Source organism: Anguilla rostrata, chromosome 4, assembly GCF_018555375.3.
Source record: "Anguilla rostrata isolate EN2019 chromosome 4, ASM1855537v3, whole genome shotgun sequence".
Lineage (NCBI taxonomy): Eukaryota > Metazoa > Chordata > Actinopteri > Anguilliformes > Anguillidae > Anguilla > Anguilla rostrata.
The window spans coordinates 9,912,643-9,928,515 of NC_057936.1; the positions used below are offsets into that span (position 1 = coordinate 9,912,643).

Genomic DNA, 15,873 nt, shown 5'->3' on the forward strand with positions numbered 1-15,873 from the left:
TGTTCGCAACTAGCTGTCTGGAGCGAGCCAGCACGGTTTCTCTGTGGCTTTTCCAATGCACCGTTTGAACATAATCCAATTTCCTTAGATCACAAACCATAGTACAAACCACAGTATTGCTGCACATAAATAATACGAGGTAGGGCTTTAAACAACACAATATAGTACATGTGCAAACTCATTATTAATAAACTGTTCATGATGGAGGGATGGGGGAGAGGAAGGAGTGGCATACCCAGAATGGTTTCATGAGCAAACATATGCCCCACAATGCTCCAATTATTGCCAGGCACTACTCTTTGTATGACAACATTTTTACAAAGGGGGTACGGGAAGGCAAGAAGTACAGGTTATGAAATTTTAATTTTCATTGTTAGCATGGAAAACGCTCCAGGTGATTTATAATTGTATCACCATTTCCACAAATATCATCTGTCACATTTAATTTGTTAGAGTTTTCTGAGGAAAGGGAGTCAAACAACATCTTTTTTTCATTATGAATGCAGCGAAGAGTTGATCATGTTTAGGCCAGGCATTTAATGCATTATTTACAAGTTGGATGCTAATAAAAGGAGACTGTTCATTTACTAATGATTTAGAGTACCCCAGGCATTATTCCAATTAGTTTTATCAAAACTGAATAACGTTCAGATAAAATTAAGAAGGAGGACAAAAGAGAAGTTGAAGTAAAGAAAGCCAAGCATTATTTATTTATTTTTTTTAAATGGAATTGGTTGGGTACAGCTTCTCCTACTGTAGTCTTTTCAAATACATAACAAAAAAACTGAAGGATCATTTTTTTTGTGTGGGCATTTGCAATAGCAGATTAAAGTAACCCCGTGTCTTCCCATGAATAAATCACCAGTGTGCTGGTGCACGAGGCCTACTCAGTGCTGTCCATTAAAACACGATCTCAAGTCAAGGCCTAGATTCTGAGCCCCCTATCAGTCATGTACCTCATGGCAAGGTATGTGTTCTTGGGTGATGCACCTAGATTACGTGATTGGATGTAAGGGATAATTGCAAAACAATGTACACACTGTTAAAATGACCAAGATTTTACAAGATTTAACCACAGTATTTCACAGTAAGATATTACTATTTTGATATTTTACTGCAAAATCAATGGTTATCTGGATTTGACAAGATTTAAAAGTAAAATTTCACCATAAAATATTATAATCAGAATTTTACTGTGAAATCAATGGTTACCTGGATTTTACAATATTAAACACAAATATTCTATAATGTAATCAGAATATCACTTTGAAATCAATGCAGGCCAGACAGTGTTACAATAAAATATGATGAAATTTGAATTAAACTGGACCGCATAGCATTATGCGATATGGCGGCTGTGGTTGAAGCCTAGTCAAGTGGCACCGATGACAAACTTGGAATCAACTACCATACAGATACGGCCAGTATTAAGCAGCGCAGGGTCTACAGGTGCTATTTTGGATCAACAGGTCAGACTTGGTTCACAGTCATGAGATCACAGCTGGAGAGACTTATTGCAAGGTGTCTGGGTGAAGTACCTCACTTCCTGTCCTTTAAATGTGAGTTCCCTTCTCTGTTCCTCACTGTCTGCTGCTCGCCAGGCCATCTACCAGGGCCATGTGCACGGCATGATCTCTAGGGACACTAATAGGCCCAGACCCCACAGAGGTTAGAGATGCAGTAGTGTTGCTAAGTGGCGCAAATATCCTAATGTTGCTGTGATGTAAGGAAACGGGTCTGCAGATATTGCCCTGACTGTCGGGTCAAAGAGGTTTGAGTAGCCTTGACAGTGCAGGTCTATTCACACAATACGGCATGTTGCCCCAAGATAAAAATGAACAAACAAACATAAAAAGCAAAGAACATATTGTGTGACCTTTAGTACTGCAACCAATTAAATTGCCTTGCTGCTGTGCTGACAGAGGAGCGAGGCGAGAGCTTGAATTTTGTACAGCATGCATAAAGTGCAATTATCATTTTGCGCTTGAGCTGTATTGCTGTAATTTGGCTTCCAGGCTTAACAATTACCAGAAGCCTATTGTTCTTGTAAAGGTTATTATTCTATTCAGTCAACCCAAATCTAACAATCCGGGCAACCTTACGTTTAATTCGCCGGAGTTCCTAAATCTCGCAGGCTGTTGCCTTAAACCTGCGTGTTTACATTCCGTCCCACATACTGTACAAGACTGTGCGGCCGCATGTCTTGATTGAGAGGGGGAGAGGGTGAGACGTGGTAAAATACCACCTGGCGTAAGAATATGATGCGATATAAGAATATGTTTTGACCCTTTCAGATGGCTAATTCAAAGCCTTGAGCAAAGGCAAGGGTGGTTATAAAACAAGAATCTACGGCTTCATTCTTTTTTAGCAGCATTAAAATTAATTTCTTCAGAAGAAGATAAGATTCAGTGATGATCAGAGAAGACTTAAATGGCCTCTCCTGGTTTGGGCCTTCCTGGTGGCCAGATTGAGTTATTATTATGCGCAAGAAATGAACAACGACCATCTTAAACCAGGCGCTGAGGCATTTAATTGCATATTATGGGTGTTTTAATTTAGCAACTTTCTCCCTCATTATGGGCACGCACTGCTCATTAAGTGCTGAGCTATGCATGGCTGCAGACTTCAGCATGGTCCCACCCAGGACACCCACACTCTCCCAGGTGTGTTCTGGCCCCCACTGGGGGAATACTGATTGACAGAACCCCCCTCCCCCCGCCCCAAGAATCTACAGGGAAAAATCTAGAGAATGCTAGAACTTGCACTGAATGAGACAGATATTGTATGTAAAATTAAAAGACTAATCAGACTACACAGAGATGAGCATACAGTATTATGCAGTAGATAGATTGATGTCATTGATATGCTAACATAAATGATTGAAGATTTGTGTAAACTACAATGTGATTATATTCTATAACATTAAACATGCATTTGCTGACATGTGCTCACACACACATACGCATCATATCTGACCATGAACTGTATTCAAAAGAAATAGTATAGAATAAGTATACTGCTATGAGTGAGTAATGTTCACTTGAATGGAATCACATTCCTTCATCCAAAATCTCCTTTTGTAAGTTAACATTCATTTAATTGACTTATCCTATCCATTGAAAAAAAATAATAATTAGTTATCCTTGTAAGCGACAGACATTGAATTACTTCAGTCAACAAAAAAGGGGAAAAAAAAAAATCAATGGAGCATTTAATTTTACCCATGATTGATTATGCCAATACTGCACACACCTCTTTCAATCAAAAAACAATTTTAGCCATTTTATATAACCACATGTGTTTGTGTATGTCTCAAAGCTGCTGGTCTAAATGCATCACAGATTGTGAGATACAAACTCTTGGAGGAGGAGCAGATACTGTCTTAGGATAACATGCACAGTAGCACGGTAAACAGAAAATGGCCGCTTCAGCCGCTGCATAATTTAAATTGAATTGAACGAAAAAAAAAAAAAAATCTTCCCAAATGCACATCTTCCATCAGCCTACTGATTGCCACTGAAATCTTAAAAAGTAAAGAGACTGAAATCACCACTCTGCTCTTACTGCCTCTGCCTTAATGGGAAACCCTTGATCAACACAAACATTAGCGAGGCAGGACCAGCTCAAATTGTAATTGATTCAAACTGGGTTTCATTTCTTTGTGTAACTGAGGGGGAAAGAAGCTTTTCTATTGCCTACAGTGGTTTCATTACCCTCCCCCAAATTTATTTGTTAGCTGATAGAAAGGGGGAAGTTGGGTTTAGATGACTCAAACATCAACATGGCGGGGGGGGGGGGGGGGATCTAATCAAATCTAATTCAGCTTAATCAAGCTCCTGTGAAGATTCGAGACAGCAGAGTTCTGTATAAACAAATACTCACACAAACTGCGGAGCCATCTGGTGCTGCAGAGTGTCAAAGCTCAGCTTTCCTCATATTGCTCTCATCCCTCAATATCAATTTATTTTTACTTCATTAACTGCTGGGGGAGTAGAGCTGGGTGTTTCATGGTTTGGCAAGGAGCAATAGCTCGCTAAAAAATCTCAGCAACGTAGGAGAATAACGTACAACTTTTCATATTAGTGCCTCAACCGTCTCCACTTCTCATGAACGACGACGAGCCACAAATCCCACAACTCAGATAGGGGCCATGTGCTTAACGACATCCCGGCAATTAGACGAGCGCAGATGTGCGTGCCCCTAGCAACCCCAAAGTCGTGACTCCTAAATTAATTTTCGAGGCCCATTCTCCCCCCCAAAACAGGTTGGGCGAATCTCCGGGGTGCCGCCAACCAGGTGTTTCGCCGTAGAAGAGTTAATTGACGACAAAACGCCTGACAATACTCACTTCATCAGGAGGGTCTCGGAGAGCAGGCCGAAGGAGACCGCGGCCGCTTTGAACAAGGAGTGCGGCTGAGGGTTCGGGAAGGCCGTCATCAGCCGGTACACCACGTAAGGGACGAGGCTCATCAGGGCCAGACTGACGGCCAGAACCAGCCAGGTCTGCCACTGGCACGCCACCGACCTCCAGGGAGGGCGTCTCAGGAGCTGGTACTATGGGAAAAAAAAAAAAAAAAAAAAACACGGTGGGAAATGGCTACTCAATAGGGGAGGGAAAAAAAGCTTGCTTTTACAGTTGCGTCCTTGTTTACTCTGGGATAAAAAACTTGTTCTTGAATCGGCGGCCATGTTTGCCACCCACGGAGCAGACAGGAAATGAACGTGTTCAGTTACCCCCCCCAGGCATGATGAAGCAACACCGGGGAGTTGTCACAAAGAACATAGAGGTGGCGGTACAGCCCAGGGGGAGGGTCTTAAAAGACGTCAGCAGTGTGAAAACAGCTTTCTTACTCCTCCATACAGAGCCATGGCAACAGGCTGCGAAATGGAAGTGGTTTGCACGAGTTGAACACTTATATTTGTATGACTTTCACAGAAAAAAATGTTGTTCTATTAAGCATTCAATGTATTGGCTGGGTTTTGAGCTGTAATTTGGATCAGTAATAAAAAAAGTAGCCCCAACCCCCCATCCCCCCATGAGTCTTTTCGCTGTCAGTATGGAATGAAATTCAATGGACATTGGATTGAATTAGAATGGTCTCATTTTTTATAATTTCACCACCTGCATCTCTCATTCAAATGTTTCTTTAGACTTAAAAAGACCCAAAAAGAGCCAAAAATAATGCAGGCTGTATAACCCCAGCAGGTCATGCAAGTGAACAGCAGAAAAGGTTGAAACGTATTACAAGGAAAAGCACACTCCATTGAACACGGATAAATGAAATTTATCACTTAAGACTGGCTATGGTTACCTTGGCAGTAATCCTAAATTCTCCCTCAGCAAGAGAAACAATACATCTAAACTGTTAACTTGCAGCTAATCTTCTTGTTTGTGGAGACAATTTTATGAAAACCTACATTCAGCATTACTTAAATACTTGGAAGCAAGATATATGTACTAGCACATATATAATACCTTCCTCTGTGCTTTGTAGGGGATCATAAGGAATGTTTGACAATTTCTAACAGAATAAAACTGGCCTTCTCCAGGCTGAATGCTTTCTGAGGCTCAACACTGACCACTGTTTTCACTGTAACAAAACTTCAGAGAACCAAATAAACTAAACTTGTACTCCTAATGAAAAACAAAGTTTGTGTTATTAGAATAAATAGCCATCACGGTGGGGTCTTGCATTCTCACACCTGATCCTGCCTCTCCTCCCAGACATGGTCTATGCAGCCATTGCCTGTGGCACTAGCATGACCCGAGCGCAGGCCCGGATCTGATCATTTCCCCGCCCCAGGCAAAATTAAAACATGCCGCCCCAAAATCACAATAAAATGAAAACAAATCTACACCCGCTCATGAGGCTCTTGCCACCGTCTATATCATACTCCTAGGTTTATTCTAGTTTTAGCGTGAGCTCTATCTAGTATTTTTTTTGGCATTAGATAACACCGGTGATGCAGGGGCAAATAAATTTTCTGCCATTGCTGAAACTCTCTCAACAGTGACATCAAGCTGGAGATACTTGCTCGAGCTATTTGTGTACTGTTATGTGAACGTACAAGGTCAATCTCATTGTTGATTGGTTCACAACGTGAACCGGCTGATCTCTTTGATTGGTTCATGTTGTGAAACACTTTATTTTGAAAACAAGAACTGAGGCCAAATCCCTGGTATTATACTGCAGAATTTGAGGGTATAAACACAGTGTATGATGCTGGATTTCTCTAACAGCAACTCTTTCTATGATTGCTACCAATTAAGCATGACTGTTCCCTGATATCTTTATAAAAAAGTTCCCTATTGCAGCTTTAGAGGAGAGCCTTATACCATTCATAAATTTGCAATAGAATACATTTATGGTATAATGCTCATGCACAGTTTATACATAATACACATACAAATGCAAATAAAGTACAGGTGTTAGGTGGGGGAGGGGTGTTCTCACAGAAAAATACAAATTCAAGTGCATGACAAAGTAGAATCACAAAAACTGACAACACCAATTGTCTCAAAAGATTATATGAAAAGAATTACAATTAAAATGAAATATTGTGTATATATGTATAAATAAGTATAATAATTCATATATAAATTTTAAAAAATTGCTAAATACTACATTCATAGTTGTACATTTGATATTAGCTCCAGCATAGCCAGCTTGCACTAACTAAATTACTTTATTATAATACTGTAATGCCTTGAGTGAAACAGTGAAATAAATCATTGAGCGTGAATATAGTTCAATTGTTTTGTGTGTAAATTGAACAGCTAGCCCATGAGTTGGTTGCGACACCAAAAATGCACTGCAAAGAAACGCTGTAAAACCAATTTTTTTACAATGATAGACTTCTGTTTCTGCTTTATTTATTCCCCTTGGGCTATTTAGCAAATCAATCAAAATCAATCAGCTATTTAATCAAATGAATGAAAGGATAAGGGTGGACGTTTTTTTAAAAACACTTTTTAAAAATCATGTATTGGAACTTTGGTTTTTTCTTAAAGTTTTAATCTATAATTTCACAAAAATCTGAAAACTAAAGAGGGGGGGTGCACTGTATATAGGGATAAGAAACTACAAGACTTTTGTTAAAAAATAAAAAAAATAAAAAGATTTATTAAGATGCTCACGCATAGTAGCCTAGCCCCAGGCCCTAGTGCCTGCAATTTCCAGCATCCACCCCGCCCCCCCCCAACCCCAACACGTCTTTTGATGCCCTAGGCAGTCACCTAGAGTTACCTAATGAATGGACCATGGTTTCTCTATCACAGTTTTACAGAAAAGCCTTCAGGCTGTCCATCACATACGTTTTGTGTGTTTTTGATGATCCCACATTGTCTTCCTATTTGCTTAGTGTCATTCTGCACCCCATTGTCAGCGATCTGATTTCTCAAAAAAAAAAAACCCAGGCACAAGAGAAAGATAATTTCAACCACTTTGATCTTTCCAATGATGTTTTGGTTACAAGATTCGGGAGCCACCTTACATTGTGACAAGGTAGTTTGAAGTGGATATTTCTGTGTGATTATGCTAAGCTGGTTTCACCTGCCACTGTTGTGCTCTTATCCTGGGGCCTGTCTCAGAGGCCATTGTGAGCCTGTCCCACTGCTTTAATTGCAGGTCTCCTGCTGAAGACTGTTTTTCATAGTGCACAGTAGCAATTTGATACCCATTTTTTGTTCATACACTTGAGCAGGAATGGATACAATAATCTGAGCCAACAGACAGCCATCTTTCACAAGGTCCTGAACAGGTGTGTCCAGATCCCGTGTTGGGCTAAAAGTCAACACTGACCTTTGTGACCTCTCAGCATGGAATGCTCTGCACCTGGACAGATGGGGGAGGGGGGGGGGTACTCACTTTCCTGGCCAAACACAATGAAACATCCAAAAAAAAAAAAGAAAAGAAAAGAAAAGAAAACTGCTGTTTGCATCGCCAGGGAGAAACTAAACAATTTCCATGTGATATTTGAACAGTATTTAATTGGTTTCCAGAAATCATCTGCGAATGCACACTGCCTCATTTTCTCTCAAGGCTGTTATTCATTAATTAGATTCATTGTGGCAAGCGCCACTGAGCTATCTGCAATGTTTAAGGTTACGTCAAGCCCCTGTAAATGGCTGCCTGATAGCAGGATGCATCCATCTTCATTACTTAGCCGTTTCTGTCTCTGCTCGTTCTGCTGCGAGTGAGGGCCGTGTCGGTGAGTACTGAGGAATTAAAACAATTCATCCAAACCACATTCTGAACTTTCGCCTTTTTTTATTTCATGAGTAGCTCTAATTAATTTATGTGAAAACCAGTGGAAGCTGATAGAGCATCTCTGTATGCAGTGCTGCCAGTAATGATTTAAACTATATCGGCCTTTCTGTTTCACACCCAGTACAGAGTGGGTTTGCATCGTCTCAGATGCAGTATAACTACTGCACAAGCTTCTCCACTACACCTTTCAGCCAAGTTGTTTTGCTAGAACAGTAACCCATCCAAACTGCTCTTTCCTGGCCTCTGAAGCCGACGGAAAGCCAAACGATCGCAGCTGACATAAATAAAGGAAGGACTTTCTCAAAGCTCCCCAAACTGTATACATCAAAGCTAGCAGGATGAATCTGAATGGGCTCTATCTGCAAAGCAAACAGATTAAGGCTTTCTAAAGGATATTCCCTGTATCCTTCGCGTCGGTCTTCCTGAAAGACTTATTCTCCCGCGTGGGCCGCTCTCTCCCGCTTGGCCCCACCGCCCTGTTTATCTACGGTCTCGGATATCAGCGGAACGCTGCCACATGGTCGCAACCTGTCCAAACAGAACGAGCTGCAAAAAGCCACTCCGCCGGGCTTCTCGGTGCCTCGCCGCGGACCCGAGCGAAGCCACGCTTCCTGCCGCGGAGCCTGGAGCTTGCGGCTCCACCGCATTATCGTGTCAAAAGGGCATGTTGTCAATTATTGTTGCTGCAGAACCGCCGCGCGCGAGGGTAAACACCGTAGGCCCCATCCGCAGACCTCAGGAATGGCGGCAAATCCAATGGCGCTCTATGGACGTGAGCGGTTATCTAACCCGCGCTCGGCTCCGAGACTGTGCCGCACTGTTTTTGCAACCGGCCGAGGGATCGGCCTTTTCACCCGGAGCTGAGGCTTTTAATGACAGGAGAAGCAACTGGTTGTAAAAGGCTCTCTGTTTTGAGTATACCAGGTGGTATTTACACAAACTCTGAAATGTGGGCTACTCAAAGGGTCACTGGGCACTCCAGTCCATTAGCATGGCTAATCCGGTCTATTTACAGTTTCCAGTTGTTTGCCCTTCCCTGTCCAATCAGATTCAATCTCTGCTTCCCCTGTCTTATCACCAATCAGGAAGCCAGAGTCTACGAGAGACTTTATGTACTATGTATAAATCTCAGAAAGGACAGCTGACACAGTAGGAATGAATAACATAATTTCTGTCATCTCATAAGTTCTGTAAGTTTAAACCTTTATATGAGATGTGAAGATGATCACAGCTACCAATGTCTCAGTTGTTTCCAAATTTACCTCCCGCATTTAAAAAACCAAGATGTATTTATCACAGAACAACTGTGAATGCATACATACTACACGCAGAAAACTTCCAAATGAATGCAATGCACAGCCATATGGGTTTGATCATGCAGATTATTATCTTGTAATGAAATACGAAATGGGCAGTCTTTCACAAAAAGGCCAAAGTTCAAACGTATCAATGGCCTTAAGCAGGCTGGAATATAACAGATCAGCTTTTAGGCAATAATACCTTTGTTGAGATTAGGGATCCCCATGGTTTCTCCTTCATTTCCAAGAATTACAGGTTTGCCAAGCACATGCACAAAACATAAAAATTTGTGAGGGGATGTATTAAAAAAAGGTGATGCATTATTATTATTATTATTATTATAATTATCATTATTATCATTATTATCATTATTGTTATGTTAGACTTATTAATAATGCACAGTCAAAATATGACTTCAGAGGGGTTTCATTTACATATTCCAGAATGTGCACATTTCTGGTATGAAAAAAAGTAGGCTAACTGGAGACTCTAAATTGGCCATAGGTATGAGTGTGTGAGTGAATGGTGAATGAATGGTGTGTGCCCTGCGACAGATTGGCGACACGACCAGGGTGTATTCCTGTCTCCCGCCCAATGTGGGATAGGCTCCAGCACCCCCCGCGACCCTGACCAGGATAAGCAGGTATAGATGATGGATGGATGGATGGATGGATGGATGGATGGACGTTTGTGATATTATGTTGAGAAATTAATTTATTGTCATACCTTTCAAATATTAAATGTTTTTAAGAAATAGAAAATAATAATAATGAAAATAATAATAATAATAATATTGATTATTTTCAATTGGAGGAATGCAACAAGATATTGGAACTCACTAAATATTATGTTGAGGTTATATTCTCCACTGAGTTCAGTGAACATCAACAACAAAGGGTATTACAAAATAATAGTAATAAAATAAACTGGCAAGAAGCAGAATTTAGTATCAGGTCAAATTTGTATCAGGCTGATTAAGTAGCTAATTCCAGCCTTTCTGACCCTTTCATTAAAAAGAGATTGTATTGAATCTAATTGTACAACACTCCCACTCTCCATGTTACACTGCCTTTAGAATGATTCGATGCGCAACAAAAATAAGTGTTTCAGGAAACAATTTAGCTTGTTCTTTTGTACGTGAAGAGTCACAAGGCGAGGGAAGATGTTTTTGTTAACGGGAACATATTTCTCTAATATCTCCCAGAATCACAAAGAGCATGTCCAAGGTAAATGCTTTTAAGAGTTAATATGTTCCCATGCAATGGAAGTTTTATGCTTGCACATTGTGTGGATAAAGCATTAAACTGTAAAATGGGAGATATGACAGTGAAGTGGAGGCGATGCCTAAGAGGTCTTAAATAATCAGAAGTAGTTGGTACCCTCCGTTAAAAGTTTGAATGGCAGTATCTTGAAAGGAAGCATTGATGGATTGCAGATGCATGCATTTTTTCCACTCCGCGTTCTGTCCACCTTCAATCATCTTTATGCTTAAACAATGCCTTTATCAGGGCCAAGGCACCTCAATCGAGGTTAAAAGCATTACAAAAGGGTTACTCTATCTGCAAGAAAAATTCAATTATATGCTCCAAGATTGGACAGAAAAGCAGCATTATTGAGACAAACCATTGTGACCATGGTATATATGATATTTTTATCTCTAGAGAAAGCAGTCTGGTATTTACATCAAACAAATTGAAAAGGACTAAAATGGTTCAGTAAAAAGAATCAGATAATAGTCTATTTCATCAGCAGGGAGACTGGGGACCATGTGTAGGCTCTGTGTAGCCTCTTTGAGAACACGTATGTGACTATGAAAGAAAATGTACCATTACTGAGAGGATCAGATTCTACAGTGGTATAAACAACAACTACCCAGTGATCCTAGTTAGCTTTACTGTACACAGAATAGGTATACATCAGTAGTAGTTTTGTTTGCTTCACAATCAATGACTTAGAGAAAACTTGTGGTGAAATGTACCATGACATGTTTATTTTGAGGTTTAATATCAGCATTCAAAAACAAACATTTAGTTTAAGACATTCCTCCAGCAGTGTGCAAACAAATCTATATGGCTTTGGAAAAATATAATAATAATAATAATTATATTATTGTTATTGTTATTGTTATTATTATTATTAATAACATTTGAAAGTTACCCAGGGTTAAGCAAATATTTTAGTTTAACATAGACCACTGTCTTATTATTTGTTTGTTAAATTTGTTTTACTGCTGTAATGTACATGTACAGTGCTAAAATAGATATTATTACTGTGCATTATTGAAAGGATATGAGTCCATGTTTTCTTATAAAATACACTATTATTGTTGTTGTTATTATTATCTTTTATTGCATTTCCAGTTTTCTTTTTCATTTTCCCAAAACAAACTCCATTCTAAGGGATTAAGCTCCACAGAAGTGTATCCACTAGGACTATGACTATTGAGCTGACCGCTCTGTTGATACAGTCTTTCTTGCGGTCGACAAGGTCTCTAAGCCTGTTCCTTTCATTTAGCATAGCCTCAATACAGTTTCATTCAGGCACACTGCAGTGGCATTGTCAAGATTCTACATTCACAATCAACACAACCACATTGTATAACATGGCATCACAATCACATTCCATAACATGTTCTTCCTCCTATGTGACAAACAAATCACATCATTCATCTGCCTGCACAGAGAGGACACACAGGTAAAATTTACTCAAAAAAAAAATAAGACAAACCTCAGAAAAACATTTTCCCTGAGTTTCAAAAAGAACCAAGGGTAGAATGTGTTGGGCAAATAACTAGGCTGGACTGAATTTCTTTTCTTTCACTATACCTAACAATTGTACTCATCCATCTAGCCTTCCTATTGTGTGTTACCTGCTACCCAAACCTAGCCCACCACATTAACTAGCCTATTGTGTAAACTCTTGAATCAGTCAGCCAGTTGTATCCAGTCACGATTCTCATCATGGTCTGAGAAGGAAAGGGTCTAAGGTTAATAGAATATCCATGATGTTCCAACAAGTATCCCTGGATGGTTAATGTACAATCACACCTTTCCTATTATCAATAAAAAAAAAATTGTCTGACTTCTGGGAATGCCAGTTTTAATGTCGCAAGTATCTGTGCTCCAAAAACATCCTTCTGTGATCCTTCATCACATATAAATTAGCTTTTTTCCCCATAAATCAATTACAATTTACCATAAATCTAATTTAATCCAATATAGTACTGTACATCGTCTTTACTTAATTAAAACACAATGTGTATATTTAAGTCTTAATAATTAGCATAAAAAACATATAATAAAATAACTTTACACTCATATGGTGAATGAAAATTATTAGATACTATTGAGTATTACCCGGTAAATTCCCAAAAATATATATATTTTTTTAGTCTAGAAGGTCTAAAAAAATACGATACTCAACTCTTTAATAACAGTAGGCTATTTTGTCATCTTGGAGCTACAATCCAATCAATCAATACATGAGTAACTAGAAAACAAATGGAGGCCTGCGCTAACTACTACTCCATTACTTGATGGCTAACCTTCGCTACATTGCATTGCACTGTGTCTGTTATCACTGCTTTGGTACTGTTTTGACTAGTAATGCTATCAACACCACGGGTGAATACAATATATTTTAAAAAGTCCTTATAGATTATTTCTGGCCATCCTTCCAGCCCTGAGTCCTGTGAGGACATGGGGTAGATTTTCCATCTGATCTGATCAGATATTCAAATGGAGGGATTCCTGTTAGCTAGCTAGCATTAACACATTTCATAGGGCCAAAAGATTCTACACAAAAAGTACTTGGTTCTGGTAAAGGTCAAGGGTCAGGTATAATGTGAAGAAACAAGCTTTGCAGCAGGAAATTTTTTTGACAATGCTTTCATAACATTAATATGTACCATCCCTCTTCACTATCGTATTAGCAATTACACAATTGTTTAAGTGTTAAGTGTTACACATCCATTCATTGTTCCTAGTGTTTAAAACAAATGAACATGAATACCCAGTATTGTAAAGATAAGCAACGGTGTATTCAATTTTATAGCTATGGTTAAGCTATCCTTTAAACAAATACAATTGTTCATGTCAAATCACAAGAATGGCTGTGTTGTCTGTGAATAGAGGTAGAAAAAAAATGCAAATTTGCCATTAACTATTTACTGCAGTTAGACCAAATAGGGAATGCCTTCCTTTGCCTGGCCTTCAAAGAAAAATGACTGCTTAATATTTTTTATCTTCCAAAAGGTGAACAGAGACTCCAGCATATGTTGTCATTATAATATGTTCTACAAGGCCTTTATGTAATTGACTGCTTATCCATTCTTTAAACAGGATACCTTCAACATTATTCTGAACTGACACATATTAATTCCTTTAGTAGGAAGTAATTAAAAATAGCAAAATGATTGTCAAGGCACATTTACACAGTTAGATTGTGTGGGTGCCCATGCTAATTTAGTCATACTTAGAGGTTTACATGTAAAATTTACATTTAAATGAATATGCACTATGTACAAACTTTCTCCTGCTTAGTGTTTCCAGGTTCCTTAGCAATCTTGTAACTGGGATAATGCCTTCCTGCTAATGCTAGCCAGAACATCTAGATTCTCCAGTTTTCAGTCTCCAGTTCTCCATCCGTCTGATGTCTCATGATATTGGGCTTCTGATTTTCCTCCGCTGGCTATCAAGAGCGACCTACATCACATTTTAAACTGTCATTGGTCACTGCACCCAGACCCACAGCAGAGACCCTTCAGACCCCTGCCCACGAAGCATGACAGGAGCCTCCTCATCCCCCTACTGATCTCTTGCCACTTAGTGGTGGAACAAGTGATCCAATACATCAGTTACTCAGTGCCCTCAACCTGGATCTGCCCAAAAGCTGTACGCTCATTGGCTTGGGCTTTGCTGTCTGTTGCTTGCATCATGCAAACCATACTGACCATTTTCTTTCATATCGATCAGTGTATATACATAAGGTGAAGTTTATGCTGCAGAGTATAACAACACACTGCACCGAAAACAAATTCCACCGGCCTTGGCCGTGTGGCTATTAAACAATCTATCTATCTATCTATCTATCTATGTAAGATTAAAAATAAGAATAAATTGGCTTTCTTCATTTTACCTTATGGTAAAACGTACAGCAAATTATGTATGGCCTCTGACCACGTGCACATACAGAGCATATCACAGAAAAGTTTTTTTTAACTGATTTTTTTTTTCTTTCGCAAATGGTACAATGTTACATTCCGAGCCACAGTCTGCTAATACAATATGGCGACATCCAGCACCCACCCCATTAAACTACTGGTTAACAGTCACAGACAGCAGTGTGATAATGACACTCTAATGTTTTATGAATATGACCTTTAGGGCCCATTCCAATCAATCAATAAGCACAGAAGCAGCCTATTGGGATTGTTTAAAATTCGAGATGCAGAAAGTAGGGCACCATTTATCTTCGCACAATCATTATTAATGAGTGCTCAGTTAACCCAAATACATTTTCTACATTTGTTTATTACATAGACCAAATTTTGTTCTTCACATTTTCAAACCCATAAAGCTAGCAGCTCCACAATATATCTTGGTCATCAACTGAGATTTTTGTGTACTAGACAATAATTTTTGTCTAGTACACAAACATCAACATGATAGCACCAAGGGAGGAAACATTAATGTCTTAAGCTGAAGCTTTCTCTCTCCATGAAATTTATCTTTGAATAGATTTTACATGATCCATTTCAAATATTTATTTACAGTTTCAACAACGGTGCAGTCGACGAGCCTTTAATTTTTACAGGTACTTCAGAAACACTCACTCACAGACATAGGCAATTACAGCACTGTCAACAGTCATTTTGTAGTATCAGAAAGGCTGCATAAGACATGTGTAGCACATACGCGCGTGCAGAATGCCCCTGTTTGAGATTGGTGTTGCGGGGGGGGTTGGGACAGTGCAAACATGGAAACAACCATAATAACATTTCCCTCTGGGGAGCCCATGATGACTGATAAAATCTTCAAGTACAAGCTGCGGGGACGTCCACTCCTCCCCCGTGCAAAATAATGACATTCAAAGAAGAAGGATGCAGACAAAAAGGCAATAAAAATGGCAAACGGACTGGCAAATAAGGCCCGAAGACTTTGGTCCAGAGAAGGAATTCCTAACGAATGTTTGTTGTCCCCCCCCCTCCCTCCTGACCCCTTTTATTTTTGCATAAATGTTGCTGCACTCGTATGGGAGACGAAAGCCGATGCATATTTTAACGAGGCATTTGCATAAGTTGATC

General features: G+C 39.5%; 1 protein-coding gene across 2 annotated transcripts in view; it reads right to left on the reverse strand.

Annotated features, from left to right (window-relative positions):
• The window catches only part of LOC135252463 (uncharacterized), a 161,017-nt gene that overhangs the window by 61,721 nt on the left and 83,423 nt on the right, over positions 1 to 15,873 (reverse strand). For both annotated transcript variants that reach the window (XM_064330534.1, XM_064330532.1), the window contains exon 4: positions 4,349 to 4,554. In XM_064330534.1, the coding sequence (XP_064186604.1) occupies positions 4,349 to 4,554 (206 nt within the window). The remainder of the gene's footprint in view (positions 1 to 4,348; positions 4,555 to 15,873) is intronic.